This window comes from Vulpes lagopus, chromosome 3 (assembly GCF_018345385.1).
Source record: "Vulpes lagopus strain Blue_001 chromosome 3, ASM1834538v1, whole genome shotgun sequence".
Taxonomy (NCBI): Eukaryota; Metazoa; Chordata; class Mammalia; order Carnivora; family Canidae; genus Vulpes; species Vulpes lagopus.
In genome coordinates, this window is record NC_054826.1 from 160898062 (window position 1) to 160924551 (window position 26490).

A 26490-nucleotide genomic window follows, 5' to 3' on the forward strand; every position below is an offset into this window, starting at 1 on the left:
CAGATGTTATCACATATTTTACTTAAACATTAATGCTTGGTTATAGGACATATTGCCTTATGATGCTAAAGTAGAAAAAAGTTGCTAATAGATGCTTTTAATAGAATTTACAAATTCTACAGTTAGTTACTGAGTGAATGTGAACTTCACTATTTAATCAGAAGATCTAAAAAGGAAAGCCAATTAGCCATGCCTGCCATGTACTTTTTCAGTTAAATTTGAAACAAATTCTGTATTATTTTATCCATCTCATTTTCCAAATATATATCTAATCTATTTTTCTGGTAGAGCCTTGAAAGAGTTCTTTTGAGGGTTTACTGAAAATAAAAACATAAAACATTATCCTGCCCCTGGGACAATGAGAATGGTTCCAGCTAACGCTGCTCTCATCTCACTTCGTCTCATGCTGAGTTTACACATTTTAATTGTTTCATAATTATAGGAAACATAAGCAGCAACAAACCCCAGGTTGTTTTGTCATGTTGTCTTCATCCAGAGACTGTAGAAATCTTGATTCTGAGGGAGAGAAAAAAACGAATTCATGTCAAAGGAAATGTGTTTAAAAACAGTCAAAATCACAGCTAAAATTTTGAAACCCCAAGAAACCCCCACCTTATTTAAGTGCTCACTTCCTTTCTTTTATCTGGGGATATCAAAGATGAAAAACTGAAAATAAACAATATACTTTTAAGATTCAGGATCACTGAAATTTGAATGACTTAGAAAAGTATAACTGTCAGTGTGAAATCCATTTTCAGATTCATCATAACGATATTTGGTGCCAACTAGGAATGAAGAAACAGGACTGATGTCATTTGGGGTATTATTCATAGAAATCTCACCTCCAAAATCTGCCACCACAGCATGCCCATCCTCACAGAGAAGAATATTGTGACTATAACAAAACAAAACAAAACAAAACAACAGCTTTGAGTAAACTTTATGATTTCTAAATCTGGCACCTTAAGGTAGAGGATGGTATTTGTTTACCCAGAGACTAAAGAAGCACAAAAGATGACCAGAAATCTTAGGTTAGTGACTCTGATTTTCTTAATTTTGCTAATTCAAAAGGTGTATTTACAAAATCATTTTTTTAAATCTAACTTTGAAAGTATACAAAGTATCCAACTTTGGATAAATCCTCTAAACTTATCAAAAAGTCCCATTAGCTGAAGATTAGTTTTTCAAATCTTTGAGGTTCAGTTTCTAATACAATTGTAATAGGTAAGGCCAAAGGCATCTGTGAACATAATGAGAGTCAGAGTAAGGGAACCAGCTTGCTGGAACCCTCGGCATACAGTTCCAGTCAGGGCCTGACGTGAACACGGTAAGAGGAAAGACATTCCACATTCCTTTGTGGAAAATATCTTGGCTAATATCCTCTAGCTACAGTTCCAGGAAGAAGGAGTGTTTTTAAGCGTGATACCAGCTAAGCCACTTTTAAGGTCTTAGGGAGGAAAAGGTATGGAGATCACCAAAGTCTTTTCAACCCAGAATTCAAGCTAGATTAAGAACATCCTTCCTTTTCAAAAAGTAGATCAAGGCTGGGAAAGCCCAGAAGAGGTCATTCCTCCCACATATTGGTGAAATGAGTTGTGGGATATCTTATGGACAAGCATATCATGATGGAAGATTGTCTCTGGGTGCTTCTTGCTCAATGCCTTTCTTTATGCTCATGTCACATTTGGCTTGTAAATGAGTCATTTCAGTATTAGGAGATCCTCCACTGGATTTCTTTTAGTGTCCATAGACTACACTATATTTATTTTATTTGCTCTATCCTTAATTGTTTTTTGCTTTGTGATCCATATGAGGAAGGCACTATTATTATCTAGTCCTGAGTAAGTCCTGAATAAGATATTGAATCCTTTACATAAATGCTTTTTGGTGCCGATTGGAGCTTTATAAGAAAGTTACTTTTGAACTTCCGTAGTATCATTACTGGGTTTTATTTCTGTGATATAGGCTTAATTCTCTTTTCAACTACCAAAAATCTAGAATATATTTAAAGTTACTTTGCTTGGAAAAACCCAGTGTAGAAGTACTCATGGATGTCAAAAAACAAAAACAAAAACAAAAACAAAAACAAAACAAAAACCAGAAAACAAACAAAAACAAAAACCAAACCCAATATGCTCTCTCTTTGACTACAAGTTTATCAGTTGCTATGTGTGATGTGATGACTGTCATGATAAAGAACTTAATGGCATTAGGAGCTCTCTGGAAGTTCAAGTACAACAAGAAAAATGCATCTAATGTTGTACCACTAGATGCTCTGAAGGATCTATGAAAGTTTCAATACCACAATCCCTTCGGCTATCAAAGGATAATGGGTGTTACATTTTAGAGATATCATTAAAACACATACTGAGCATGGATTCCCCAATCATAACACATTTATATGTATAGCATCCTCCCTATTATTTTATTTTAATTCCAATTAGTTCCCTAGAACAATGGTTATTTAAAACAACAGTATAATTTCAACATGCAAAACACATTTGTAAATGGAGCTGCTGCTCTAGTTAAATATAGGGAAAGGCTCTCAGAACCACTAGTTGAACTTTCACTTTTTCCATAATAGTAGTCATCAGGGCAATAGCTTAAAACCATAGAGAAGCCCCAGGTAAGTTACATCTGCATGGCATATTTATTTATTTGTTTGCCTCAATTTCTTCCAAAGTCAATATTTTATGTTATTGAGAATGATTATACCAGCTAGCTGGAGTTGGGGTGGAAGGTTTAGCAAAATTTTACTCTTATCAAAGAAATTTAAGGGAATTTGGTTACTGGGCCACCCAGTGCATCATGGTATGAGAAGCAGGGTATCTCAGGGCACATGGGTTATGCTCATTGCTGTACCTCAGGTGTTTTTAGCGTACACAATAACATGGGAACATTAATAAACATTTATTGAACAAATAAATGAATAGAAACTGAAAACACAGTCCTGAGTACTTTTTGAATATTACTCATCAGGATGCCTGGGTGACTCAGTGGTTGAGCATCTGCCTTTGGCTCAGGTCATGATCCTGGGGTCCTGGGGTTGAATCCTACATCAGGCTCCACGTGGGAAGCCTGCTTCTGCCTCTGCCTATGTCTCTGCCTCTCTCTCTGTGTCTCTCATGAATTAAAAAAAAAACAAAAAAACAAAAAAAGAATGTCACTCATCAATCTACTGATAAATATTTAGATTTCGTAGAATTCTACAATTGAAAGGGACATTAGAATTTAGTTTAACCGTCTTAGTTCCTAGACGAGGAGTCTAAAGCTCAGAGAACCTAAGTGTATCAATGAGGAGATTATATGGATAACCAGTAACAGTGAAAAAATAGACTCCAGTTCACATAGGCCACCCTCTCAGATCTAAAATAGGGACTGGCAAACAGTAGGAGAGAAATGCATTTTATGAGTCATTCTTGTGTTGTTAGGGACCTTTCCCCCAAGCATGACATTTACTTTCCTCACATTATCAGGACACTCTTGAGGGATGCAAAGTGAGGCAAGTTATGAATTTCATCTTCAAGGAACTTAAAATCAGCTGATAAAAATAGAGATGAATGTGGATTATGTAAGAATGCAAAGAAAATAGTGTAGGTTTTAAAAAAGGAAATTATTTTTGAAGTGGGCCTTGAGGGAAAGTCTGTAAGTCTATAAATATAAATTGGCTGAATGCTGGTCACGTACCAAGAAATTTTCTATATACTGGGATATAGTGGTGAACAAGACAGCAATGAGTTGATGAGCTCATGTTGTGGTGCGGAGGAAATGGGGCAGAAGATGAGAGGAGGAAAGAAGTCTAAGTTGGGGGATGATCTTAGTAAAGGCCAAGAGTCGGGGATGCCTATAGTTTGTAGCAAGAATTATAGGAAGAATTTACACACTAAATTGGAGAGTACACACTGCAGAATAATGGAAGGACATTGAGTGGAGGTGGTGTTGGGTTATTACAGGGAATGAAAGCTGGGAAGGGAATTCTAGGTCTGATACCAGGAGACAGCACATTTTTATGCCTAGGGTGCAATGCTCTGAAAGCAGAGAGATTAGTATTCAAGAATAATTATAGGCCCTGGGTACAGAAGTACAAATGTAGAAAGAGTGGGAAACAAACAAGATAAGGTGAATCCATCAAAACATCTGAAAAAAAAAAAAAGTGCCTAGGTGGCTGGGATAGCTTAGATATGGAGGACTAAGGGGAACAGAAAACTGAGGATCATCCTTCACTATCCTTCAAGTTTTCTAGTTTGGAGTTCTTAAGCACGAAGCAATAATATATCCAATTAGAAAGGATCATCTTCTTAAAAATCCTATGCTTTTTCATGGAAAGGGTAGTGGCTGACTCAGGAGGCTGAGAAACTCGACTGAAGTCAATGCTGTGCTTGGCAAGACTGGACTCACCAGACAACTATTGTTTTTTTATCAAATGGAAACGAACATGAGCTCTTGGGTTCTTAGCAAATAATAGCAAATTAAACAAAACAAAGGATGAAGTGACAGTTTAGGAACCCAGGGCTCTCTGAGTTCATGGCAGCACATGGGACCAAAGGTCAAAAGGACGCTATGAAAATAACACTGCGGAACTTGAGGCAGTGCTGGAATGAAATGACATTTTCTAGTCACGTTCAGATAGTCTTTTGGGTTTGTCCATTCCTTCTCTAGTCACTCAGTAGCAATGGGAACTAACTTTTAGAACTACCTCTAAGACTCAGACATTCAATTTTTAGTTAGTGCGGAGCCATAGTTCCTATCTAGGCAGAGGTGAAGCTGGGAGCATCGGTGCTAATGAGTGACAGCACTAGGGCTTTGTGGTGGCCCTTATGGCGGGTCTGAGAGTCATCAGCATTGGAGCTGCGGGTACCCAGGGAAGAGGACGAGCTTAGAACTGAAGCCAGCTAAGGCAACAGAAGTGGTTATTATTAGTGAAAGCTTCAAGAGTTTATTACTGAGATTGGTCCTGAATGGCATGTTTTGAGGGGAGCAAAAAATAGTGAAAAATTGTGGGGCGGTAACAGAGAAGGTAGCAGTAAAAAAAAAAAAAAAAGAAGAAGTAAATATTGCATGAGAGCCTCCTGGTGTTTCCGTGATCTTTCCATTACTCGTGGAGCCATCCGTGGCTGGCATTAGCGTATCTAGTCGATGGCTGGGTAACCGAGGATCAGAGGGGTTGCATGAGATGGCCAGTCTCTAAGCTAGTGGGGGGGGGGGGTGTAGCATTCGATTCTCAGGTTCCAGAGTTCGCCCTTTTTAGGAGAGGCTGACTCCCACATCACCCAAGTAGGCCCTGAGGAGCCAGGACTCTTCCAGTTGGATGTCTAGACAGAAATTCCAGAAAAGTCTGCTGGAGTGAATGAAGGAAGACCTACTGGTTAGTGCTAAAAATTCCCGCACTCAATGTAGGACTATAAGTAATGAGAATGGAGTCGACAAGCTACGTGGAAGTCAGCCTAACACGCCTCTGACCCACCAGGACGTAGCAGGCAAAGAAGAACCATCTTCCCTTCTAGAGTGTGGCTAACATGGCACATGTAGGGGAACGAAGCACAGTCCCTGAGAACAGGAAACCTGCCATCGGAGCTGGGAATCAAGCGAGACAGACAAAGAACATCGTCAGGATCAGAAGAGTGCAGGACAACAAAGTGATGGGGATTCTAAGACTTCTTCTTTCCCAAGAGACCACCTGGGAGGCTCATTTTGATCTGTTTGCTTTTATATAAAATTCTGGGGGAGGCAGTTTTCTGTAACACATGATGTTTACAGAGCATAACATCTGGTAGAAACAGCCCTGTGAGTCAGGCCCTTTTGATCTGGATTCGGTAGATGGACAAGCCTGTCCTCAATGGATGGAACCAGCACTTTAGCCCAAGTCCTACCCATGGGGGGGGGGACGGACTGAGAAATAAGGGGCAGGAGATGGGAAGACCTGGGTTACACTGGAAGGAGGGAGGACGGTGGTGAACGGATGTTGTGAGAAGCACACATGTACACAGAAGCGGTGCACACACACACTTGCCCCCTAAACTCTCTGGAAACACCTTGAAGGGTCACCTGCTGCCGAGCACCGCTCCAGATCGCAGCAGGTTTGGTAAAACCCTGCAGGTAAGTGTGAGAGACAAACGGCAACGAGTCCTGCATTCCTACCGTAGTTTTTGGCCTTTCTGGATTTAACATTTGGTTTCACCTAGATGAGCGTGACTCCAGGAGTCCACACCGTTTGTGAACTTGTGATTTCTCTGTGCCAAACGAGGCTCAAGCTCGCAAGTACGTTGCTTAGCTGGTGGGTGTGCCAGGTCGACCTCCCGGCATCGTCAGCTCAGAGGGCTTCATTGCTGTCTTTAGGCTTCATTGCCGTCTTTGAGGCTATTACTACATATTAAATAAAGTAAAAAAAAAAAAATTAAAAAGGGGGTTGTCATTGGGCTCCAGGGAGTGGAGGCGAGGGCGCTGGGCCTTACAGGGGACCCGGCAAGCTGGAGGGGCAGTCGGCGACCTGGGCACCCGCACAGGGAGCCCACAGTCTGCCGGTGAGGGAAGTGCGGACTGAAAGCAAGAAGCATGGTCGGGCGTAAGCTAGACTGTAAAGCGGCTTCCACTGCCGGGCGCCTAGAAAAGAACACAGGGACTGTGCGGGTTCCTTTGGGAAAAGGCCATTAGTGGAAGAGAAGGTGGAAGAGAAGGTCTTTAAGAAACAGGGATGGATGAACAGAAGGTCCTATGTAGGATAAAGACCCGGAGCCAGAACACCTGGTTTTTGCTATGACCGGTCTCATGAATTTGGACGAATAATAATTTTCACTCCTGGAGTCTTCCTTTCTCATCTTTGAAGCTTGTGAGAAGGATGGAGGATGCTAAGGGGTCACCCATGGAGTCCTACAAATGCCGAAGTGCCGAGTAGGTGCTGGCCATTGTCACCCCGCAGCCAGCCGGGCTCCCGGGGGTCTGTCCGACTCCCCAACAAGGCCCGTTGTCAACTACGAAGCCACGCACCTGTCAGGTAGCAGGTGATGAGCCTTGGAAGCAACGTGACTCTCTGAGTCCACACCCCCAGGAGAAGCTGACTTCGCTGTGGGATGTCTCAGCCCGCCCTTGCCCCAGAGCCACCCTGGTCCCCCCACTCCCATCGTCTGATCCTATAAAACTGTCGAGGCTGCGAGGGGACGAGCCTTTCACCTACAGGCAGCTTGGCCCCCCTGACCCGCGGGCCCCGCAGTATTCGGAGGTGCTTCCAGCTTTTGTCTTTTTATCATGAAGCTAATGATTTGGGTCAATTGCTTATGGACCAGAACTGAGTATTTATCTCTTTGAACTGTCCGTCCCTTCCAGACGACTCCACAACAAAGTTCTCTTAGCTTCAACAATGCACAATTCAGAAGAATATAACCGAAGGCGACGTTTCCTTCGTCCAGTGCAAATACAAGCTCTCTCCGACCTTCAGCTCTTTCTTCCAAAGCAACACAGTTCACTTTCCGAGAAGAATGACCTGTTTTCAGTGTGTGTGTGTGTGTGTGTGTGTGTGTGTGTGTATTTGTATCTTTTAAGTATTTTCTCCAGTTTTCTCTCAAACAAAAGTGGATGGAAGTTAAATTCTGCTGGTTCTTTCTGACATTTTTTTTTCCCTCCAACCTCAGAACTGAGTTAATTTAATGAAGTCATTATGTAAGCATCATGAGTCTTTTCATTTTAATTGCCTATATTGAAAATTTACCTAAAGTGCTCAAATGATTCATAATCAGTTGGTTATGCACTATAGTCCAATACTAATTGTCACTATTAATCAGACTGGCCTGATTATTAGGCCATTTTCCAATTCTGACTTTCTTCCAGAGCCAGACTGAAGTTCATGATGGCTTTGGAAGGATCAAGGTGACTTGCTCCTTTCACTCTGCTACCATTAAGAGTTTTTTTATAAAGTCACTAAAAAAAAAAAAAAACAAAAAAACACATAAATATTAATTCATTTTTTTTCTGAATTATAGAGCCATGTAATTGCTTGTGTCAGTTGCTACTAACAAACACTAGTTTAAGGGCACCATGGCCAACCTCTCAGTGTCCTTATTTGAAGGGATGACAGCCTCAGAAGTGTAAACCTCATAAGGCAACAGCAATGCTCCCCAGACTTGCTCTAAGCCACTGTTTTCTGATAAATGCCTGAAGGTGATTAGCTTACATGATTAAAGACACATGGCTATCGGCATGCCTGGAAGCATTCCAAGGGTTAAATCGGTGGAAGCAATTAGGCTTCATTTCGAATCTCATCACACTGTGAAAGTCATTAGTTTACAAACACATCTGCCTGACAAGCAATCATTCAGACCTGATGCTGAGGAGTCCTGGATCTGCCTGCTGCCACATTTTGCTGGTGGTACTACTTGATGGCCCAGAACTCTCCTCCTGCTCCAGACCTCCCCCCGCCCACCCCCGGGGAGTCCCACCTTCTTGACTTTCAGCAGAGTCAACTACACTGTTCCCTCCTATCAAGCTCCTCTTGAAAACCCTTCTCAAACCGTGGCCACGACTGAACTAAATGTGGCTCTGTGCCTCTCGGTATGTAACCCCCATCCCCTGAGCTGCTTCCAATTTGTTTCAAGTACAAGGTGAGGTGCTTCCTAGATCCCTGAAATGCAGTACAACTCACATCTATGCGCTTTGGAGCTTCGTTCCCTTGCCTAAGAAAAAAAAAAATCTTCCAAGTCATCTGGATCAGCTCCTTGCAGTCACAGATGTATTCTCGCATTCTCTCTCTCTCTCTCTCTTTTTCTCTCTCTTTGACATTTTTCTTTCGCTGCTTCATACATCATTAGGGAACAAAAGCCAATTAAAAAAAAAAGAACTCAGTATCTTCATGAGGGGTGACGGCTGCGGATTTTGAGTGGGAGCCCCAGACAATAGAGACAGCACATTCAGGTTCAGAGACCATGTTGGTATTTCCTTATTATGTATGTTAGGGGGTGATTAGACCCTCAGCAACCACTTGAAGTTCCCTCAGAATTAGGGATGCACACAGAAACCCGGTTAACAGATTGTACGGTAACGTCAGAAATCATGTACTTTGCTTCACAAACTAATAAAGCCTCCAGCTCTCTTCTGGAAATCTTTGTACTGCTGGGCCCGACATAAACTGTTCCAGGGCTCCCACCATAATCAGAAAATTTTGTTATTGTTTTTACTGTTTCTTTCTGCTAGAAAAGTGAGGCCACTCACTGGAACTCTATGTTTTTGGATTTTATTTCATCAGGGCACCTCTCCCCGACAAAGGGCAGAGAATCCCAAGCCTAGGTGCCCCCTTCTTAATCTCTCCGAAGGTAGTTCTTCACTGAAAATAAGAACCGTGATTTTATTTTTCACGCTGCCAAAAGCAACCCTAGTTGGGCTTCATACATCCTGACTGAAGGTAGCCTGTATCTACCACTGGTTCTTTAGAAAAGGCACGCCGGGGAAAACCCATGTTGCCCACAAAATAGACCCTCAAACACATTCCGGAGCAGCAGTCTACAGATCTTGAGCACAATACAGGAAAGAGGGAAGGAATTTACCAGAGCCCCATATCATTAACTTCTAAACACTGAAAGCCTAATTTCAGTGAACTCTTGGAAACCATGGAAACAGAACGCTCCAATGAATGCAAAGGATCGCAGAACCTTGACTTCTCCTAAAACAAACTTCAGTCTGGCAGTAGAAGTATATTTGAAGGCTTACCTCTAAAGCTACTGGATTTGTCCCATTGCCAGCGGGATTGAAGAGGTGGATTATAAGATTTGTATTGTGGTTAAACCCATTTATTGAGAGTAATGTGAAAAAAATAACCTCCATACTCTTCGCTTACTATTTGCTCAACACCATGAAATGCGAGTGGAAGAGTGATAATAACTGAATAAATCAACTGACACACACACACTCACGCAATTGATCGTGAGATTTCTACGAGTTAGTGTCCTAGAACCAAGAAGCAAGTATAATCTCTGTTTCCAGATGTGGCTACAGTTTTGCTTATTCCTCTTCATGAGGAATATTATCTTATGAGGATGAGGCATCTTAGGTATGCAGCCTGCAAAATCTGAAATCTATAAAGGAAGAACTTGAAGGGCTTTTTTTTTGTTTCGGTTTTTGTTTTTTGTGTGTTTGTTTTTGCCAAGGTTACCAGATTCAGCCACTGACTAATAAGTGTTCTTTTTCCTGCTTCTCCTACTTCCCTTTCCCCGATCTCTGAGGACCTAAGCATGTCTCCAGCCTCTGTTAGGTGTGGATATATAGATGCTAAGGGCACCAGCGGCTTGTACCAAAAAATGTGCTAGGACTCTCCCCACCCACGTTTAAGAAACCAGATCCCAAATGGGGTCTTTGGCAACATGCCTTCTGAGCATAAACACTCAAACACACAAGGTCTATTTTGACCCTCAATGTCCAGGATTTAATTTTATCGTGCAGAGATATTGGGAACAAAGAAATAAGGCCAGAGAGAGGAGAGAATGAAAACACAAATATACAAGGACATGTAAGAGAATAAAAATCTTTCGAGTCCGGCGTGGCAGGCACCATTGGTATTCTGTGTGCCAAGTTTCCTGTTTCAAGACCCTGAAGTAGGTGTGCGTGTGTTGAGCAGAGGAGGGCCGAGCTGAAAAATAACAGGTGAGACGAGAGCTGGGCTTTATCAGCAAAGGTTTCCTGAATTAAGTAGAGCAGCCTCAGACTTGGGCAACTCCATGAGAGCAGGCAAGGGGGCTCTAACTCTCACCAGCAGAGGCTGTGCTCCTGCAGAGCTGGACCTCTAAAGGAGTGTCCCCTTCTAACCTGAGCCACACATGAGTGTTTAAAAAGTACGGCTTCAGGGGAATTTGTTTGCGGCCTTTGGGAGGCAGGGATTTGTAGGTAACTCAGAAAAGGAACCGTTTACCTACTGAACTAATCTGAAGCTACAGCTTTTACTGTGGCATCTCTATCTCTTCTTAGCACAGGGAGACTAAATGCCCATATCTGTGCAAAAGGCTGGGTTAAAAATGTACTTAGTCCCACATGCCTTCCATCAAGGACACTTTGAAAATTCAAAAGAAATGAACGGGTCTATTTTTTAAAAACTCACTGAACCATTCAGTGTCTCTTCAGTTGCTGAGAAGAGGAGCTGTAGGTTTTTTTTTTTTTTTTTTTTTTCCAAGACACTAGATAGTCTCTCCTCATGGGATAGAAGCATTAGTCACAGAAATATAAGTCATCAACCATGACGGTTTAGGGCTATTTTAGTTCTAACCCTTTGTCAACGCCGTGTGACTGTCCCCACAATACCCTCAGCTCCTTCCTCCCTTTCTCCTTCCCTTTGTTCATGCTGTCTACTCCAAGTTTGAATTCACTTCCAATTTCCTCTAAATAAATATCCCATTTATCCACACCCTGTCCAGTGATTTTGTCTTAGCCCGGCTCTCGCCGGGGCTAAGTCTCCAATAAGATTATAAATTCCAAGGCCCATGAGCCAGAGAAATTATTGGTGATCAATAAACTCTTACTGAATTAAAATTTCTTCTTGATACTGGAGGAAAAAAGGGCAGGAAAAACTAGGAATGATGGGTGGGGGATTTTATGGGGATAATATATTCAGCTATTACTCTTCCTAAATTCCATAGAATGAATTCTGTAGTTACTCAGGCCAAATTATTGTGTCATATTTTCTACAAAAGCCCAAATTTGTGACTCAGAATAGATTCTCTGGGGCTTAATACCTTAATTTTCCCATTTAAGTCTTACTCCAGGCAAATTCTTATCTGTCAGCTACCTATATAATCAGCATTTACCCAACAAATATTTAGTTAATATTTATTTGGCATCTACCACACTGCTAGATATTATGCAGGACACAGAAAAAGCTTTAGAACAAATCCACCTTTCCAGTAAAGATAAGGAAACGAGCTGAATAAACATTTCTCAGTCTACCCCTCTAATCACCAACTGCCATGCAGAAGTCTGAAGCTCTAGTCACTCCATCTCCCCCTTGCCTTTCCTGACTGTCTAAATCCTGGCCCTGCTTCAAGAACAAGTTGAAATCTTACCTCCTTTTTGAAATTATACCCAAATATTCCAGCCCACACCAATATATCTGAGACTGAACGCCAATTTTACAATTTTTAATTCCATACATTTAGCACTTAGTATATACTCTCATATTTTTAAATTTTTCTTCATATCTCCTATTTCCCCAGATAGAGGAAAACTATTCTTAAATCAGATTTTTTTTTATCCTTTGCTCTCTAGAACTTGGCAAATTATAGCATTTGGTTATGAATTATCACTATAGCTACTGATACAACATCCTGATTTTTTCACAGTAATCCTCTGGACATTCTATTGTTCTCCTCCCCTTTACAGTCAACATTCTTTTTTTAAAAAATTTTATTTATTTATTAGAGAGAGACAGAGAGAGTGAGAGAGGCTGAGACACAGGCAGAGGGAGAAGCAGGCTCCATGCAAGGAGCCCGACGTGGGACTCGATCCCAGGTCTCCAGGATCACGCCCTGGGCTGAAGGCGGTGCTAAACCGCTGAGCCACCCGGGCTGCCCTACAGTCAACATTCTTGAAGGATTTTCTTACACCTACTTCTTTACTGACCAGACCCTCTTCAATCCACTAGTCTCACCTTTTTTTTCCTTCCACTGCAATAAGCCTTTTTTCTAACACGAACATCTACACTGATCAAATGGTCTCTTTGTTCCTTGAGCCAGCCAAGGACTCTTTAGTTCTTGAATCCTCTAATCCCAAGCCCTCCTTCTTTCTGACCAAAGCTTGCTTCTCTTCTCAGTGCAGGATATCACCATGAATCAAGTTACCCAAGTAAGAACCCCAGGGAACCATTCTCGATTCCTCCCTGTCCCTTTAACCCCCTCATAAAATCAGTCACCATGTCCTATTGATTCTGCTTTTCTAATATGTTCTACATCTGCCCAGTTATACTTTCTGTGCATTGAGCCCGTATCCAACCTTTTGACAAGTCAGTAATCCAAAAACATGTTTGTTACCATTCCATTTGTAGAAAAGTACTACCTATAGGCCTTCTTTCAATGCTAGGCTTGGTGTTAGGAATCAGGTAATAATAATAATTAGCACTTATATATCACTGTGTGCTTGGCATGGTTCTAAGCAATGTATGTTAGCCAATTTATGGTTACCAGTGTCACACAGCCTCATGAGGTAGGTATAAGTATTATATAGCTTTGAGACTGAAAAGCTTAAAATAATTTTCCTAAGGCCATCCATTTGGTAAAAGTCAAAATTATGATTAAAATTTATCTGGGGTGTCTGGGTGGCTCAGTGGTTGAGCATCTGCCTTTGGCTCAGGTCATGATCCCAGGGTTCTGGGATCGAGTCCTGCATCGGGCTCCCTGCAAGGAGCCTGCTTCTCCCTCTGCCTGTGTCTCTGCCTCTCTCTCTCTCTCTCTCTCTCTCTCTCTCTGTGTGTGTGTCTCTAATGAATAAATAGATAAAATCTTTAAAAAAATCCACATCCAGTTGCCTTCCAAATTCATTTACTGTCCTCCACACATGCTTTGACAGTCACCACACAGAGGGGTTTAAGGAAAGTTAAATTGGAAAGTATAGACTAAATTTCTCATCTGTCGCATTAATTTGGGAACATTTGTTGTGAATATTGTTTTTAATGGAAGCAAAGAGGATGAATGTTAAAATAGTGAAGTCTGTAAGTTAAAGTAAGTGCAGCAAAGAACAACAAATAATGACTAAGGAGAAGGAAGAAAACAGAGAGGGCAGAAAAACAGGACCAAATGAAAGAGATGGAAAGGGTGGGGGTGTGGGGGCGATGGTAGAGGGGATCTATGGGATCTGAAGGAGGGGCTAAGCCAAAGCATGAATTGCCTTCATGGTGTTTAGAAAATCTAATGAGAATGTGTTAATCGAAAGTGTGATATGGGACTAAATAGTTCAACAACATGCATATTTCATGATGTTGGCTTTATGTGACTGGGTTACTCAGGAATCTACCAGCTGAAACAAAGCCAAAAGATACTGGGTGATTTTATTCAAGCTTACCAACAGCTACCCAGACTGCATGCAGCATGGAAATGACAGATGATTAGTATTCTAAAGCAGTCTATAAGCTTTCCAGCAAGTTGTCAATACTTTGTATTCTGCATTTACCCCGTACTGCAGAACATTTTGTTCCTAAAATTTTTGTAAGTTTATTTTATTTTATTTTTAATTTTTTTAACTTTTTAATTTTTTTTTTTTGGTTTTGGTTTTGATTTGTGTGTAGTTCTTGTATTTAACTCCATCACGATGGAAACGAGTCATAGATTATGTTACCCACACACCCTGTACAGTCAAAGATACAAACGCAAACATCAGTTTGAGTGTCTGGTCTCTAGAAGGTGATGAATGCTGGTTAGCGTGTGAGTGGACTGTGGAAAGAATGAGGGACTGGGCATCAGAGCGCTTAGGTTCAGATATCAATTCTGTCATTTGACCTATTGAGTGACTTTGGGGGAAGAAAATAATTTACTGAACTATAAATTCCTCTTATTCAGGATTCTGAGTTTTTAAAATAAAGATTAAATGAAATAATACTTGTGAAGAAAATTTATGCAGCATAAGCCTGACATAGAGTGTTTTCTCAATAAAGAAATAAATAAAGAAAAGGAAATGCCAGCATCAGAGAATTAATTAGTTGGTTTCTTACACAAACAAATGATACATTCCTCATAATAGTAAATAAGAAAAAAAACACATATATGTCTTCACTTTATGACACATATGTGGGGAGGTGTGAATAATTTTAAATATTGAGCAAAAGAACAAATAACCTTTGGTAGAAATCACCTTAAGGCATTAGGTCTTCTGGAAGACATACTAACCCTTTAGTTTCCAAAGAGTATAAAATGATTATAAATCTCAAAATGGTTAAGACATCCCTCAAATTTAAAAACCCTTTCTTAGGAGGAGCAGGTTCCTAAGAAGAAGCCATTACACTGAAAAAATTAAAAAGGAAAGCAATCCAATGCTCTTGTTTCTTTTTCTTCCCTGACTGGCACATTACTCTTAGTTTTTCAGATTTTGCCCAACTGAAAACCTTCAGAAGGTTGCTCCACAGAGTTCTGTGATCACGAGTACTTGCAGTAGTGGGGCGCGGTGGCTCAGCGGTTGAGCGTCTGCCTTGGCTCAGGGCGCACCCTGGGGTCCTGAGATCCAGTCCCACGTGGGGCTCCCTGCAGGGAGCCCACTTCTCCTCTGCCTGTGTCTCTGCCTCTCTCATGAATAAATAAATAAAATCTTTTACAGGAAAAAAAAAAAAGTCCTTGCAGTAGTAATCTACCCAGTGGGCCTTACCAGATCCAGGAAATAAAAGCCCAGGGCCTTGACACTACCTCTGTCCTTGCTCTTGCCAGCTTTCCAGGTTACGTCGGCTCTCTTATCCTTAGCAACCAGATTAAGGCACCTCTCCTTGTGAAGTCTACCAATTTCTTCATTTTAAAACCGTCTTCCTTTCTAGTTTAGACTCTTAGAGCCACCGTGTCATAGAAAGAATAGATTTAGAGAAACAAAACTTAGACTCTAGTCTAGCTTTGCCTAGAGTCTTTTAAAGAAAACCACTCAAATTAGTTACTTCTTAATATGTTACCTTAAATTCTCTTATCTTTAAAAATCTTGTCAGGTAACAAGCAAACAAACAAACAAAAATAATCTTGTCAGGTTATTGTAAGGATTGAACAATACATCTTAAGGCCTTGGTGATTTGCAAAACACTATTAGATGTAACTCTTCATCACTTGTGTGTACTTTTATCCTCCACTAAGCTACAAGCACCTTAAAAACATGAACCATCCTTTTCACATTTTTGAATCTTCGGGGATTAGAAGTTGATGTTTGTTTGTTTGTTTTACATACTGGACAGTCAATAGATATCATCCACGCTGGCAGTGCTGTAGGGCTTGTCAAATATCAGGAGGACCATTTAAATGTCATAGGAACTCAAGAAAATCCCAGCAATTTCTCCCCATCTGGAAGCTAAAACGGATGATGACTATGGATGGAGGTAAAACATGCAAAAGAAAAGAGCAAAGCTAATTAAAAATTCAGGACAGTACAATAAGAACAAGCCATTTTTTTTTCTTATGGTGGCAAGAAGTTCGAAGTCAAACCATTACTTTCAAAGATTGATAAAAGTCACATTCCCAACTTGAAAGAGGTACCATGTGATAATGTTTCCTCTGACACTTATTACAGCTATTGCTAAAACTGGCATCTGTGGGACGTTACATCTTAATGCTGACATTGCCTTGTTACAGCTTGAGTGGAGGCATCGCCGTTTGACTGCAGCTGCTTTATGACCTGATAAAAAATTCTGAAAGTTGTGATGCTGTTTGCAGTGTCCTTTCCTGATAAAGTAATAGTGTGGGAGATGTATGTTGGTATTTGATAATTTTGAAAGCTTTGAGAAAGCTACGACAGCTTGGCAAAACATAGCGGGCCAGAAGACTTCTTTGAAGTTTTTTCTCAAGCCCTGTGCCTATCCTCAAAAGCAAAGTGAAAGTCAAGAAAGACACTTCATGGAAGCGAATCCCAGCACCTGCCGCTGGCCGTCTTGCTAGAATTCTTTCTTGTTCTTTTCTCCTTTTGTTTGTGCAATTGGATGCATGGAATGGATCCTGTGAAATCTGAAATGCTGATTTTTCAAAGAGCAGTTTTTAATGTATAAATTTAAAAACAGGAAGCACTTAGCAAATGTTTATTTGCAGTTTTACTCCTCCAAATATATTAGGATTTCTTCCACATAATTTTTGGCCTATACTTAACACAGATTTCTGCCTCTGGTAGTTACACATGCATGAAAATTCATGCACGTCTACTTATTCAATCATTTCATACATATGTGGTAAAGGATCAAAATGAACATCGCAGCACCAAATGCTGGTAAGAATGTGGAGAAATGGAAGTCTCCTTCATTGCTGGTGAGAATGCAAAACGTGACAGCCACTTTGGAAAACAGTTTGGCAGTTTCTTACAAAAGGAAACATAACTCTTACCAAAAGATCTAAAAATCGTTCCCCTTAGTATTTACCCAAGAGAGCTGAAAATTATGTCCACACAAAAGTCTGTGCATGGTTAGTTAAAAAAGCTTTGTTCACAATTTCTTAATTTTGGAAGAAAACAAGATAGTCTTCAGTAGTTGCATGGATAAACGAACTTTGGTGCATCCAGACAATGGAGTAATTTCAGTGCCAAAAGGAAATGAGCTATCGAGTCATAAAAAGACATGGGAGGCGGGGAGAAAAGACATGGGGGAGACTGCATATTACTAAGTGAAAGAAGCCAATCTGAAAAGACTGCATACTGTATAAGTCTAACTATATGACATTCTGGAAAAGGCAAAACTATGGAAAGTGTAAGAAGATCGGTGGTTGCCAGGGTTAGCGGGGAGAAGAGAGGGAGGAATACATACAGCTTAGAGAATTTTTAGGGCAGTAAAACTACTCTGTATGATGCTATATTGATAGACACATGTCATGATAAATTTGTTCAACCCCATAGAATGTGTAACGCCAAGAATGAACCATAATGTAAACTATGGACCCTGGGGCGGCACGGTGTGCAGTATAGGTTCATCAACTTTATAAATGTTCCACTCTGGTGGGGAATGTTGACAATACATGTGTGGTGGGGAGCATGTGTCAGCAAAGAGGGGTTATATGGGAAATGTCTGTAGCTTCCTCTCATCTCAATCTTTTGCTCTGACCCTAAAACCACTCTTAAAAATAGTCTATTAATTTTTTTAAGTGCACATCTCTCCTAAAATTTTTTTCTCTTGTCTTTCTTCCTGACTCATACGCCACCTGATTTCATTCTCTCTTTGGATACCTATTATTTTCTCTTTTGACATATAGCCATTTACATTATGTTATACCCATCTAAAATATTTTAATATCTTTGAATACAATGTATGTCTTACTTGTCTCTACACTTAGCATGCTGCCTGGCATATAGCAATCATTCCAGAAATGTGTATTTAATGAATAAATGAAATGATACTTAGTTTTTGTCATCCATTTATGCTACTTTGTTATGAAACTTTGATAATATTTTATACAGCATGTTAAAATGTATAAAAATTACTGTATCAAAATTTACTAGCTGATAGCAGAAAACTAGGGAGAAGTTTTGCCTGAAAAACAATTGACTGTATCATTTAATACAAATCCTGAATATCTAAATTGTAGACCCAGGTTATTGGGTACTCTTATGCTTCCTTTTGAAATATCAAAAAAAATCCCCAAAACCCCCCAAACACCCCTACATATGTTCATTCACATATCACAAATGCATATACTCACAAATATACAGGCGCACTGTGGTATACGCAATATGCAACAGCACAAATCAGTGATTTACTAATCATTTTTGTGTGTGTATGTGATTCGCTAATCTTTTGAAGGAAATCTTAATTGTAGCATGGATAACACGGTGGTTTGAATGATGCCCTCAAAAAGATATGTCCATCTTCTAATCTCCAGACCCTGTGGATATTATCTTATTTGGAAAAATAAGGGTTTTGTAGATGTGATTAAGAATCTTGATATGAGATCATTCTGGATGATCTAGGTGGGCCCTTAATCCAATGGCAAGTGTCTTTATAAGAGATGGAAGAGGAGGAGACAGAGATATACACAGGAGAAGGTGATATAAAGATAGAGGCAGAAACTGAAATGATGTGGCCGAGAACCACCAGAAGTAGAAGCCAGGCATCGAACCTCCCCTAGAGCTTCCAGAGAGAATGAAACTTTGCTGACACCTTCTAGTCTCCAGACTGTGAGGGAATCAACTCTTGTGTGAAGGCACCACATTTGCGATCATTTGTCACGGCAGCCATAGGATCTGATATAGATGGACTAGATAGGAAAATAATTCTCTGCTAACTCAAGCACTGAACTCTGAAACAGAGCAACACCAGAAACCGATGAGGAACTAGGAGAAGGCCCTAAAATGTTCCTTCATGAATATCACCTCCTTATAACATGGGACCATTCAGCCCATCTGAACATACCTCGGGAAATTATAAAAATTTTTTTTTTGATGATTGAAGATATCATAGAAGTATCCAACAAAGAAACTAAGTTAAAAAAAGGAATAAAAATCATGTTTACTCTAGATTTTTCCTTAGCGACTTTGCATGACAGAAGGCAATAGACTAACAGTCTATAGCATTTTGGGGGAATAGGATTTTAACTAAACCATTGTGCTCCCACTCATTTACTAAATGATTATTTATTGAGAGGTATATTCTATGTCAAGTACTGTTAGAGTCACTGAGGATATAGCAGCAGGCAAAGCCTGAAAAAACCTTGTTCTTCTCAGGAGACTTACATTCAGGGGGGAAAAGATACACACCAAACAAACAAATACCTATATATCATATAATGATAAATATCAGGAAAAGACACAAAACAGAGTAAAGTGAAAAGGGAATATGGAGATGGGGGTTCTAGTTTCCATAAGTGGCTCAAGACGCCCTCTCTGAAAATACAATCTTTGAGCAGAAGCTTGAACAAAGTCCAAGAGTGAGCAAGGATGAAATCTGAGGCAGTGTCCCAGAGAGAAGGAGCTGCAAGGTACCCAGCTCTAAGGCAGGAGGGTGCTTGGGGGGCTTTGAAAAGCAACTGCCCATGGTTCAGCCAGAATGGAAAATTTTGAGAGATAAAAGTGGAGGAAGCAAGAAGCAAGAGGAGGGAGGGTGAGCCTGAGTCTCTGTGAAGGAAAAGGAGAAGAAGGATGGAGGATTGTGGAGGAAGAGCCTAAAGGGCCACATAGTTGTTGTTTTTTTTTTTTAAGATTTTACTTATTTATTTATTTACAAGAGACACACAGAGAGAGACAGAGATGTAGGCAAAGGGAGGAGAAGCAGGCTGCACGCAGGGAGCCCGATGTGGGACTGGATCCAGGGACTCCAGGATCACGTCTTGAGCCAAAGGTGGATGCTCAACCGCTGAGCCACCTGGGCGTAAGGGCCACATAGTTAAAGAAAGTGCTGACCAGTGGGATGTCCTTGAGCCAGTTCACGGGCTTGTAGGAATGGGCTTATATTAATAGCCTGACTGTGCAGAGTCACGGCTGGGAGAAGCCTACGGGCAATGTGTTCGTGTCTTGAACATGGGGGTGGATCAAAAAGAGCAGCAACTGGAGCAGTCAGTTATGCTCCTCACAGCAGATCTGGGGGCACATTTTCAGAACTGCCACAATGTCTATTATTGTATCTGATACCACAAAGGAAAGATGGCCCTCCGTCTTTCATGCATCTCCTGAGGACTAGAGTTATGTGTCTCCCAAGAACTAAAATATTCTCCTGCATATTGCAAGTGCCATTATTATGGCCCTGAAATTTCACGCTGACACAGTTACATTATCTGATATAACCTGGGATATATTTTAAACCTTCAAGTGGAGGGGCACCTGGGGGGCTCAGTCGGTGAAGCATCTGCCTTCAGCTCGGGCCATGATCCCGGAGTCCTGGGATCTCTGCTCAGCGGGGAGTCTGATTCTCCCTCTCCTTCTGCTGCTCCTCCCTGCTCTTGCTCTCTTTATTTCTCAAATAGATAAATAAAATCTTTTAAAAAAATATTTATTTATTTATTCATTAGAGACAGAAAGAGGCAGAGATATAGGCAGAGGGAGAAGCAGGCTCCTCATAGGGAGCCCGAAGGAGGACTTGATCCCACAACCCCAGGATCAGGCCCTGAGCCAAAGACAGACGCTCAACTGCTGAGCTACCCAGGTGACCCTAGATAAATAATATCTTAAAAAAAAAAATTCAAGTGAGATAATCAGTAGATAGTTAGCTATAAGCCTCTGAAGTTCAGTGGAGAGTAATAAAGTTAGAGACAGCCAAGCTAAACTTTTATTAATATCTAAAAGTGATGAGAGGAAATTATCAAGATAGTCAAAGGCTCAAATTATACACATATCATGGGGTCTTACACAAAGATGGACTCTAGAAGAAATGAATGGAAAATAGAAAGACAGAAATGAAGAAATTGTAGTATAATAGAACTCCAGAGAACATTGCTACCAGCAAAATGTGTAGGTTTCTTTCAAATGAGAGTGGTGATATAGCAAAATTAAATTGCAAGAGTGAAAATTATTCTTGAAAGACAAGATCTTTAATAAGAAAAAGAAAAATGTATTAATAAAAATCCATGTATCTAATTCCAGATCATATTAGAAAATATTAAGGAGCAGGAAATAAAAGCATATTAAAGTCCTTGCTTTCAATCAGGAGAGTTCAAAGTTTTGATATGGTTCTTGGATTTAACTGTATAAGTTATCTTTCCACAACCATGCCTACTAATTTAAGGCCTCTATCTCCTGGAAAAACCCACTCTAATACTTTCTAGGATGCTCACAACTACTATATCATGCGTGCTAACAAATGCTTCTTTTCAGTTCTATGCCAGCTCAACAGTCTCTTTCTCAGTTCCACTCACTACTCTCCACCATCGTAGCACAGCCCTTGTAAGACACCGCACCACAGTCTCTTTTGGTAGTTCCCACCATGACATCCAAGGGGAGGATCACCAGAGGTCATGGCACGTCCAGGACCTGAGAATTCCTCTGGTATGTATGTATGTATGTATTTAAAAAAATACTTTATTTTCATTTACTCATGAGAGACACCGAGACACAGGCAGAGGGAGAAGCAGGCTCCATGCAGGGAGCCCGATGCGGGACTTGATCCCGGGACTCCAGGATCAGGCCCTGAGCCGAATGTAGGTGCTCAACTGCTGAGCCACCCGGGTGTCCTTCCTCTGGTCTTTAAATTCCAGTATTGTGCTTTGCTTTGTGTTAAAGCAGGAGAAAGCCCCTCTCCCCAGTTACGTGCCATATTTGAACACTTGAGCACCATACATGCTGCTGTGAAAAGAGAAACCGTGACTCTAATAGGCAGCCCGTTCGGCCAAAGATTTCAGGACTGAGACTCCTAGGAGGAATCTGGGGCCAGGCTGGGCCTGGGCTATGCTAAAAGTTTTTCCCTTTCCACACGGATGATTTTTTGTGCTCCTCTGTCCATAGAAGTCCTTATGTCAACCACCTAAAGCATAGTTTCTCTTGAAGGGAAAACTGGAGATGGTTACATATCAGTAGTCACAGCTTGGCCAAAGCTAGGAATCCTGCTTCCCTCATCATAAACAGAGAAAAAGGTTCAATAATGGTTGATAAAAATGTAAAGATGATCATAGCCCCGAATCAAGAATAGAATGTATAGTCCTCAAATCGCTGAAGAAAAAAGAAAAATAAGGAATGTTTAGTCTGTTATACAAAAGATACAAGGGAATAGAAAAAAAAAATCAGTAGAAGTATAGAAACCAGAAGGTAGTAAAGCCTAAGTACAATAACATATGTGACTGTAGTTAAGACCAATATTAAAAGAATGATTTTTACAGAAATATTTTTTAAATTTTAAAAAAGATTTTATTCAGTTATTTGAGAGAGAGAGAAAGAGAGAGAGAGAGAGAGAGAGAGAGAGACCATGAAAAGGGGGAGGGGCAGCGGGAGAGGAAGAAGCAGGTTCCTACTAAGCAGGGAGACTGACACAGGGCCCCATGCCAGGACCCTGGGATCACGACCTGAGTAAAAGCAGATGCTTAACTGTCTAAGCCACCCAGGCCCCTGGAAATATCTTTTTTTAGAGGAAAATTTTACCAAATAAATAAGCAAAACAGTGAAAGAAGGGACAGTAAAAATTTAAAAAACAAAACACTGTATTAAGCAACATACACTCCTGAATATCCATACAGTAAGACAAGACAATTAACATTAACTCCATTTGAATACATGGTTTGTCAAAGAGTGAGAAGGAAAATGTAGAAAATACAGCAGAGTCAGGAAAAACAGGAAAAGCTGCAAAGGCAAGAGTTGCTATTTGTTCTAAGATGGCCAAGAAAGGCCTCACTAAGGAGGTGATGCTTGAGAATGGAAGGAGTTGGGATGACAGCCAGGTGGAGAGGTGGGGGAAGGATGTTGCAGGCAGGTGGAACAGCGAGGGCAAAGGTCTCAAGCGGAGCATCCTTGGAGTGTTAAAGGAACAGCAAGGAGGCCACTGTGACTGGAATGGAGCAAACCAGAAAACAAACAGGAGTTCATGTCAGCGTGTTAGCAGGGGTCAGCTGAAGTAGGGCCCTTTAAGTGTTTGTATTTTGACTTTTATTGCAAATGACCTGGGGAACCACTGTAACACTTGGGAATAGGAGTAACACGATCAGCTTTTTTTTTTTTTTTTTAATGACTTTTGTTGCTTTGTTGAAAATAGAATGAAGGGTTAAAGGGAGCAAGAATGGAAAGAGAAAGATGAATTAGACATGTATTGTGATGGTCCCGGTGAGAGATAAGAGTAATTGGGATCAGGATGGCAGTGGGCTGCGTAGTGAGAAATGGTCCAATTCTGAACATATATTCGGGAGACAGTTGACAGAATTTCCTGATTAGTTAGATGCCTTTTGCAGCTGTTGATTTGCTTGTTTGACTTCCTTATAAGGCTTAGAATTTCATAATGACAGAACAAATGTATTATTCAGCTTATGTCCTTTGTACTAACAGAGCATCTGCCCTATAACGAGTGATCAATATTTTTAAACTATATTTAATTTCTGTATTCAGATATTTAAAAACGGGCACTGTGGAATAGTAATAGACACAGCATAATGTAAAACGCCCTCAACATCATTCAGAATTTATCTGCCTGTTAGTCGACGTAAGTCCACGAGCAGAATAACAATCTAAAGTACAACTGGAAGAAAGGTTAAGATTAATATGCTAGACCAAGTGGGCATATATTTCTCTCACTGTTATAATTTTTTCATACAAAACTCCATGCATATTTTATTCTGTAAAATTAACTGCTACTATATTCTTACATCATAATGTCAAAATATAAATTTTAGGAAAACGGCATAATACATTTGGTACTGTATAATCAAAGTTGTTATAAAAGTAACCAGCATAGATTATCATGCATGGCTGGGACATTTGCAAGAAAAACTTCAAGGTGCTTTTTAACATGTGGTTAATTCAGATGCTATAAGTGGGATAGTAATAAACATGACAGCCCAATTCTGAAACTGTTACTCTCAATGCACTCAATGATCCATTAATTCAAAATGTTTACGCAGGTTTTGATGAAGCCAACACTTGTGTAACACTCCTACACTACTACCACGCAGCCAATAGCCATTGAAAAGGACGTGCTCACTGTTACACCCAACACACAATCTGTATCTTACAGAATCCTAAATGCAAAATATACCAACCTTAAATCCCCTACCATCACGCAGCTGAAAGAACTGACTGCAGTTGGTTTCAGTGAAACCTATTTATTGTTCTCATTTTACATGTCTTTCCCATTCTTTTCAAAATAAAGGCATCTTGAGTAATTTTAGGAAATAAAACTAAGACGTATAATAATTTGGATACACCCTAAAACCCCGAGTGTAAAATAGTACCCTACTATAAGCATACATTTTTTGGTACTTCCTTGTATTCAAATTAAGCAGAACTCTCAATGTTCTTCACACAGAACTTAAAGAGAGCCTGCAATTAACTTCCGTCGAAGTTGGATCTTATTTTTTTTTAGTTACAGTAAAAGTAATGGCACATGTAGTTTGCACTAAAGACATTTCATCAGAGATCAGTTAATTTCTTGAACATTAATACATGAGACTTTATAATACTCTTGAAATTTAGGAAGAATACGTAGCTTTCCCATGACCATTCCCTTATAATTGATTACCACTATTTCAGAAACTATAACTTTCTTAATATAGTTTGGAATTGTTTAAGAAGAGGTATGATGTATACTTTATACAGTGAAATATATTGTGTTACTTTTTGGAAAAAAGCTGGAAAGTTAAATAAATCACGTCTAGTGATTATTTTATATTACGATCTAGGATTTTCCTCTGTTATTCCTCAAGTTACTCCTGAATTATGAATGGAATTAATCTACTTGTTACTTATATACTTTTTAGAAGAGGCTGTCTTATCTCTTGCTCTGTTCCTTCAATGCTTGACACACGGTAAACCTTTAATAAATGGTTAAATAAATGGTTCCTATGTGAAACAAAGAATAAACAAATAAATGAATGAATGAGTTGGCCAATCAATAAAGGTGGCATCATTAATCTCACATGACTGTTATAGAACTTGTATTGAATTGTTTTCCTAGCCATAATGGCCTTCTTTTGCTGAATTACCAACATTTCCTTATCTGGCCCACTAAACAGCCATGACCTATATTTGAAGAACAGAGAATTGAGATTGAGTATGACCAAGAAACAATACAAAATTATGTGGCCTGCTGTTATTGAGTCAAGGTGAAGCAATGTTTAGTAGGGATCTTGAATAACCCAAATACTCAACAACATACACTGACTGCATCTATCTCTTCCTCCCTACTCCTTTCTCTGGCTTCTTCACATGGCAGCGTTCTAAAGGGCAAGTCTAAATGAACAAGTACTTTCCAAGCCTCTGTTTGTGTCATGTTAGTTGATTTTTCTTTGGCCAAATTTAGTCACCTGTCAAACCCCAAGCTGGGGTAGGAGCAGACTACATAGGTTAATGGATACCCAAGAAGTATGATTCATGGGGTAGGGTGAGGTTAATACAAAAATACACCAAAAGAGTAACATAATTGATTGTATATTCTGGGACAGTTACTCTAGGAGCAAAGCAGAGAACTGATTCGAAGTGATGAAAACAAAATTCAGAGAGGCCTGTTCAGAGTCTATTCCCACAACTTAAGGGAGAGTTGGTAGCTTGAACTAAAATAATAGAAATGGGATAGAGGATATTGGGTAAATAAGGTATCTATGAGTTACAGTAGAAAGACTTGGTATAACTGGATATAATAAGAGTGAGAGATTAGGAATTACATAGGATGACTCTAAAATGTGACCCTGGGCAAATGGTGGTACCACCTCTGAGAAGAGAAACATTGGATGAGAACAATGCTATGATTGCAAATTTGGAGCTGGATATTTTGAGTGGGAGACTCCTTTAGTTATTCAAGTGAGAAAGCCAAATAGGTATTTGGATATTTAAGTCTAGAGTACAGAAGAGAGGTCTGTATCAAAGATAAAGATTTGAAATCATAATTCAAGTCATGGTGTCACCTTGAAAAAACCATTGCAACAGGATTATCAAGATAGAAATTCAGACAGATGAGTATAGCATAGAGAATCAAAGAAGAAATAGATAGCTCAGTGTGTCCAACTTTTGCCAGAAGCTTACCTGTGATACCTGCTGAAGGCACCAGCCCTCCTTGACTCATCTACCTATCTTACTGTTGACTCTAGTAAGTTAACCTTAGTCACCCGCCATCAATTAATAGGTATACATTCAAGAGGTATTTGGACATTAATAGGAAACAACTTTCTAATTTACCTAATTTCTTCAGCCTGAAACGCCTGTTCTCCATGTTTCTGTTTGCCCAAATACTGTCCATCCTTTAAGGGGAGATTC

At 40.1% G+C, this 26490-nt stretch overlaps 1 protein-coding gene across 2 annotated transcripts in view; it reads right to left on the reverse strand.

The window, feature by feature from the left end:
* The window catches only part of LOC121487663 (serine/threonine-protein kinase TNNI3K), a 282331-nt gene that overhangs the window by 97528 nt on the left and 158313 nt on the right, over positions 1 to 26490 (reverse strand). For both annotated transcript variants that reach the window (XM_041749611.1, XM_041749610.1), the window contains 2 exons: positions 843 to 895; positions 464 to 516 (listed from right to left, as the gene is read on the reverse strand). In XM_041749611.1, coding sequence (XP_041605545.1) covers positions 464 to 516; positions 843 to 895 — 106 coding nt within the window. The remainder of the gene's footprint in view (positions 1 to 463; positions 517 to 842; positions 896 to 26490) is intronic.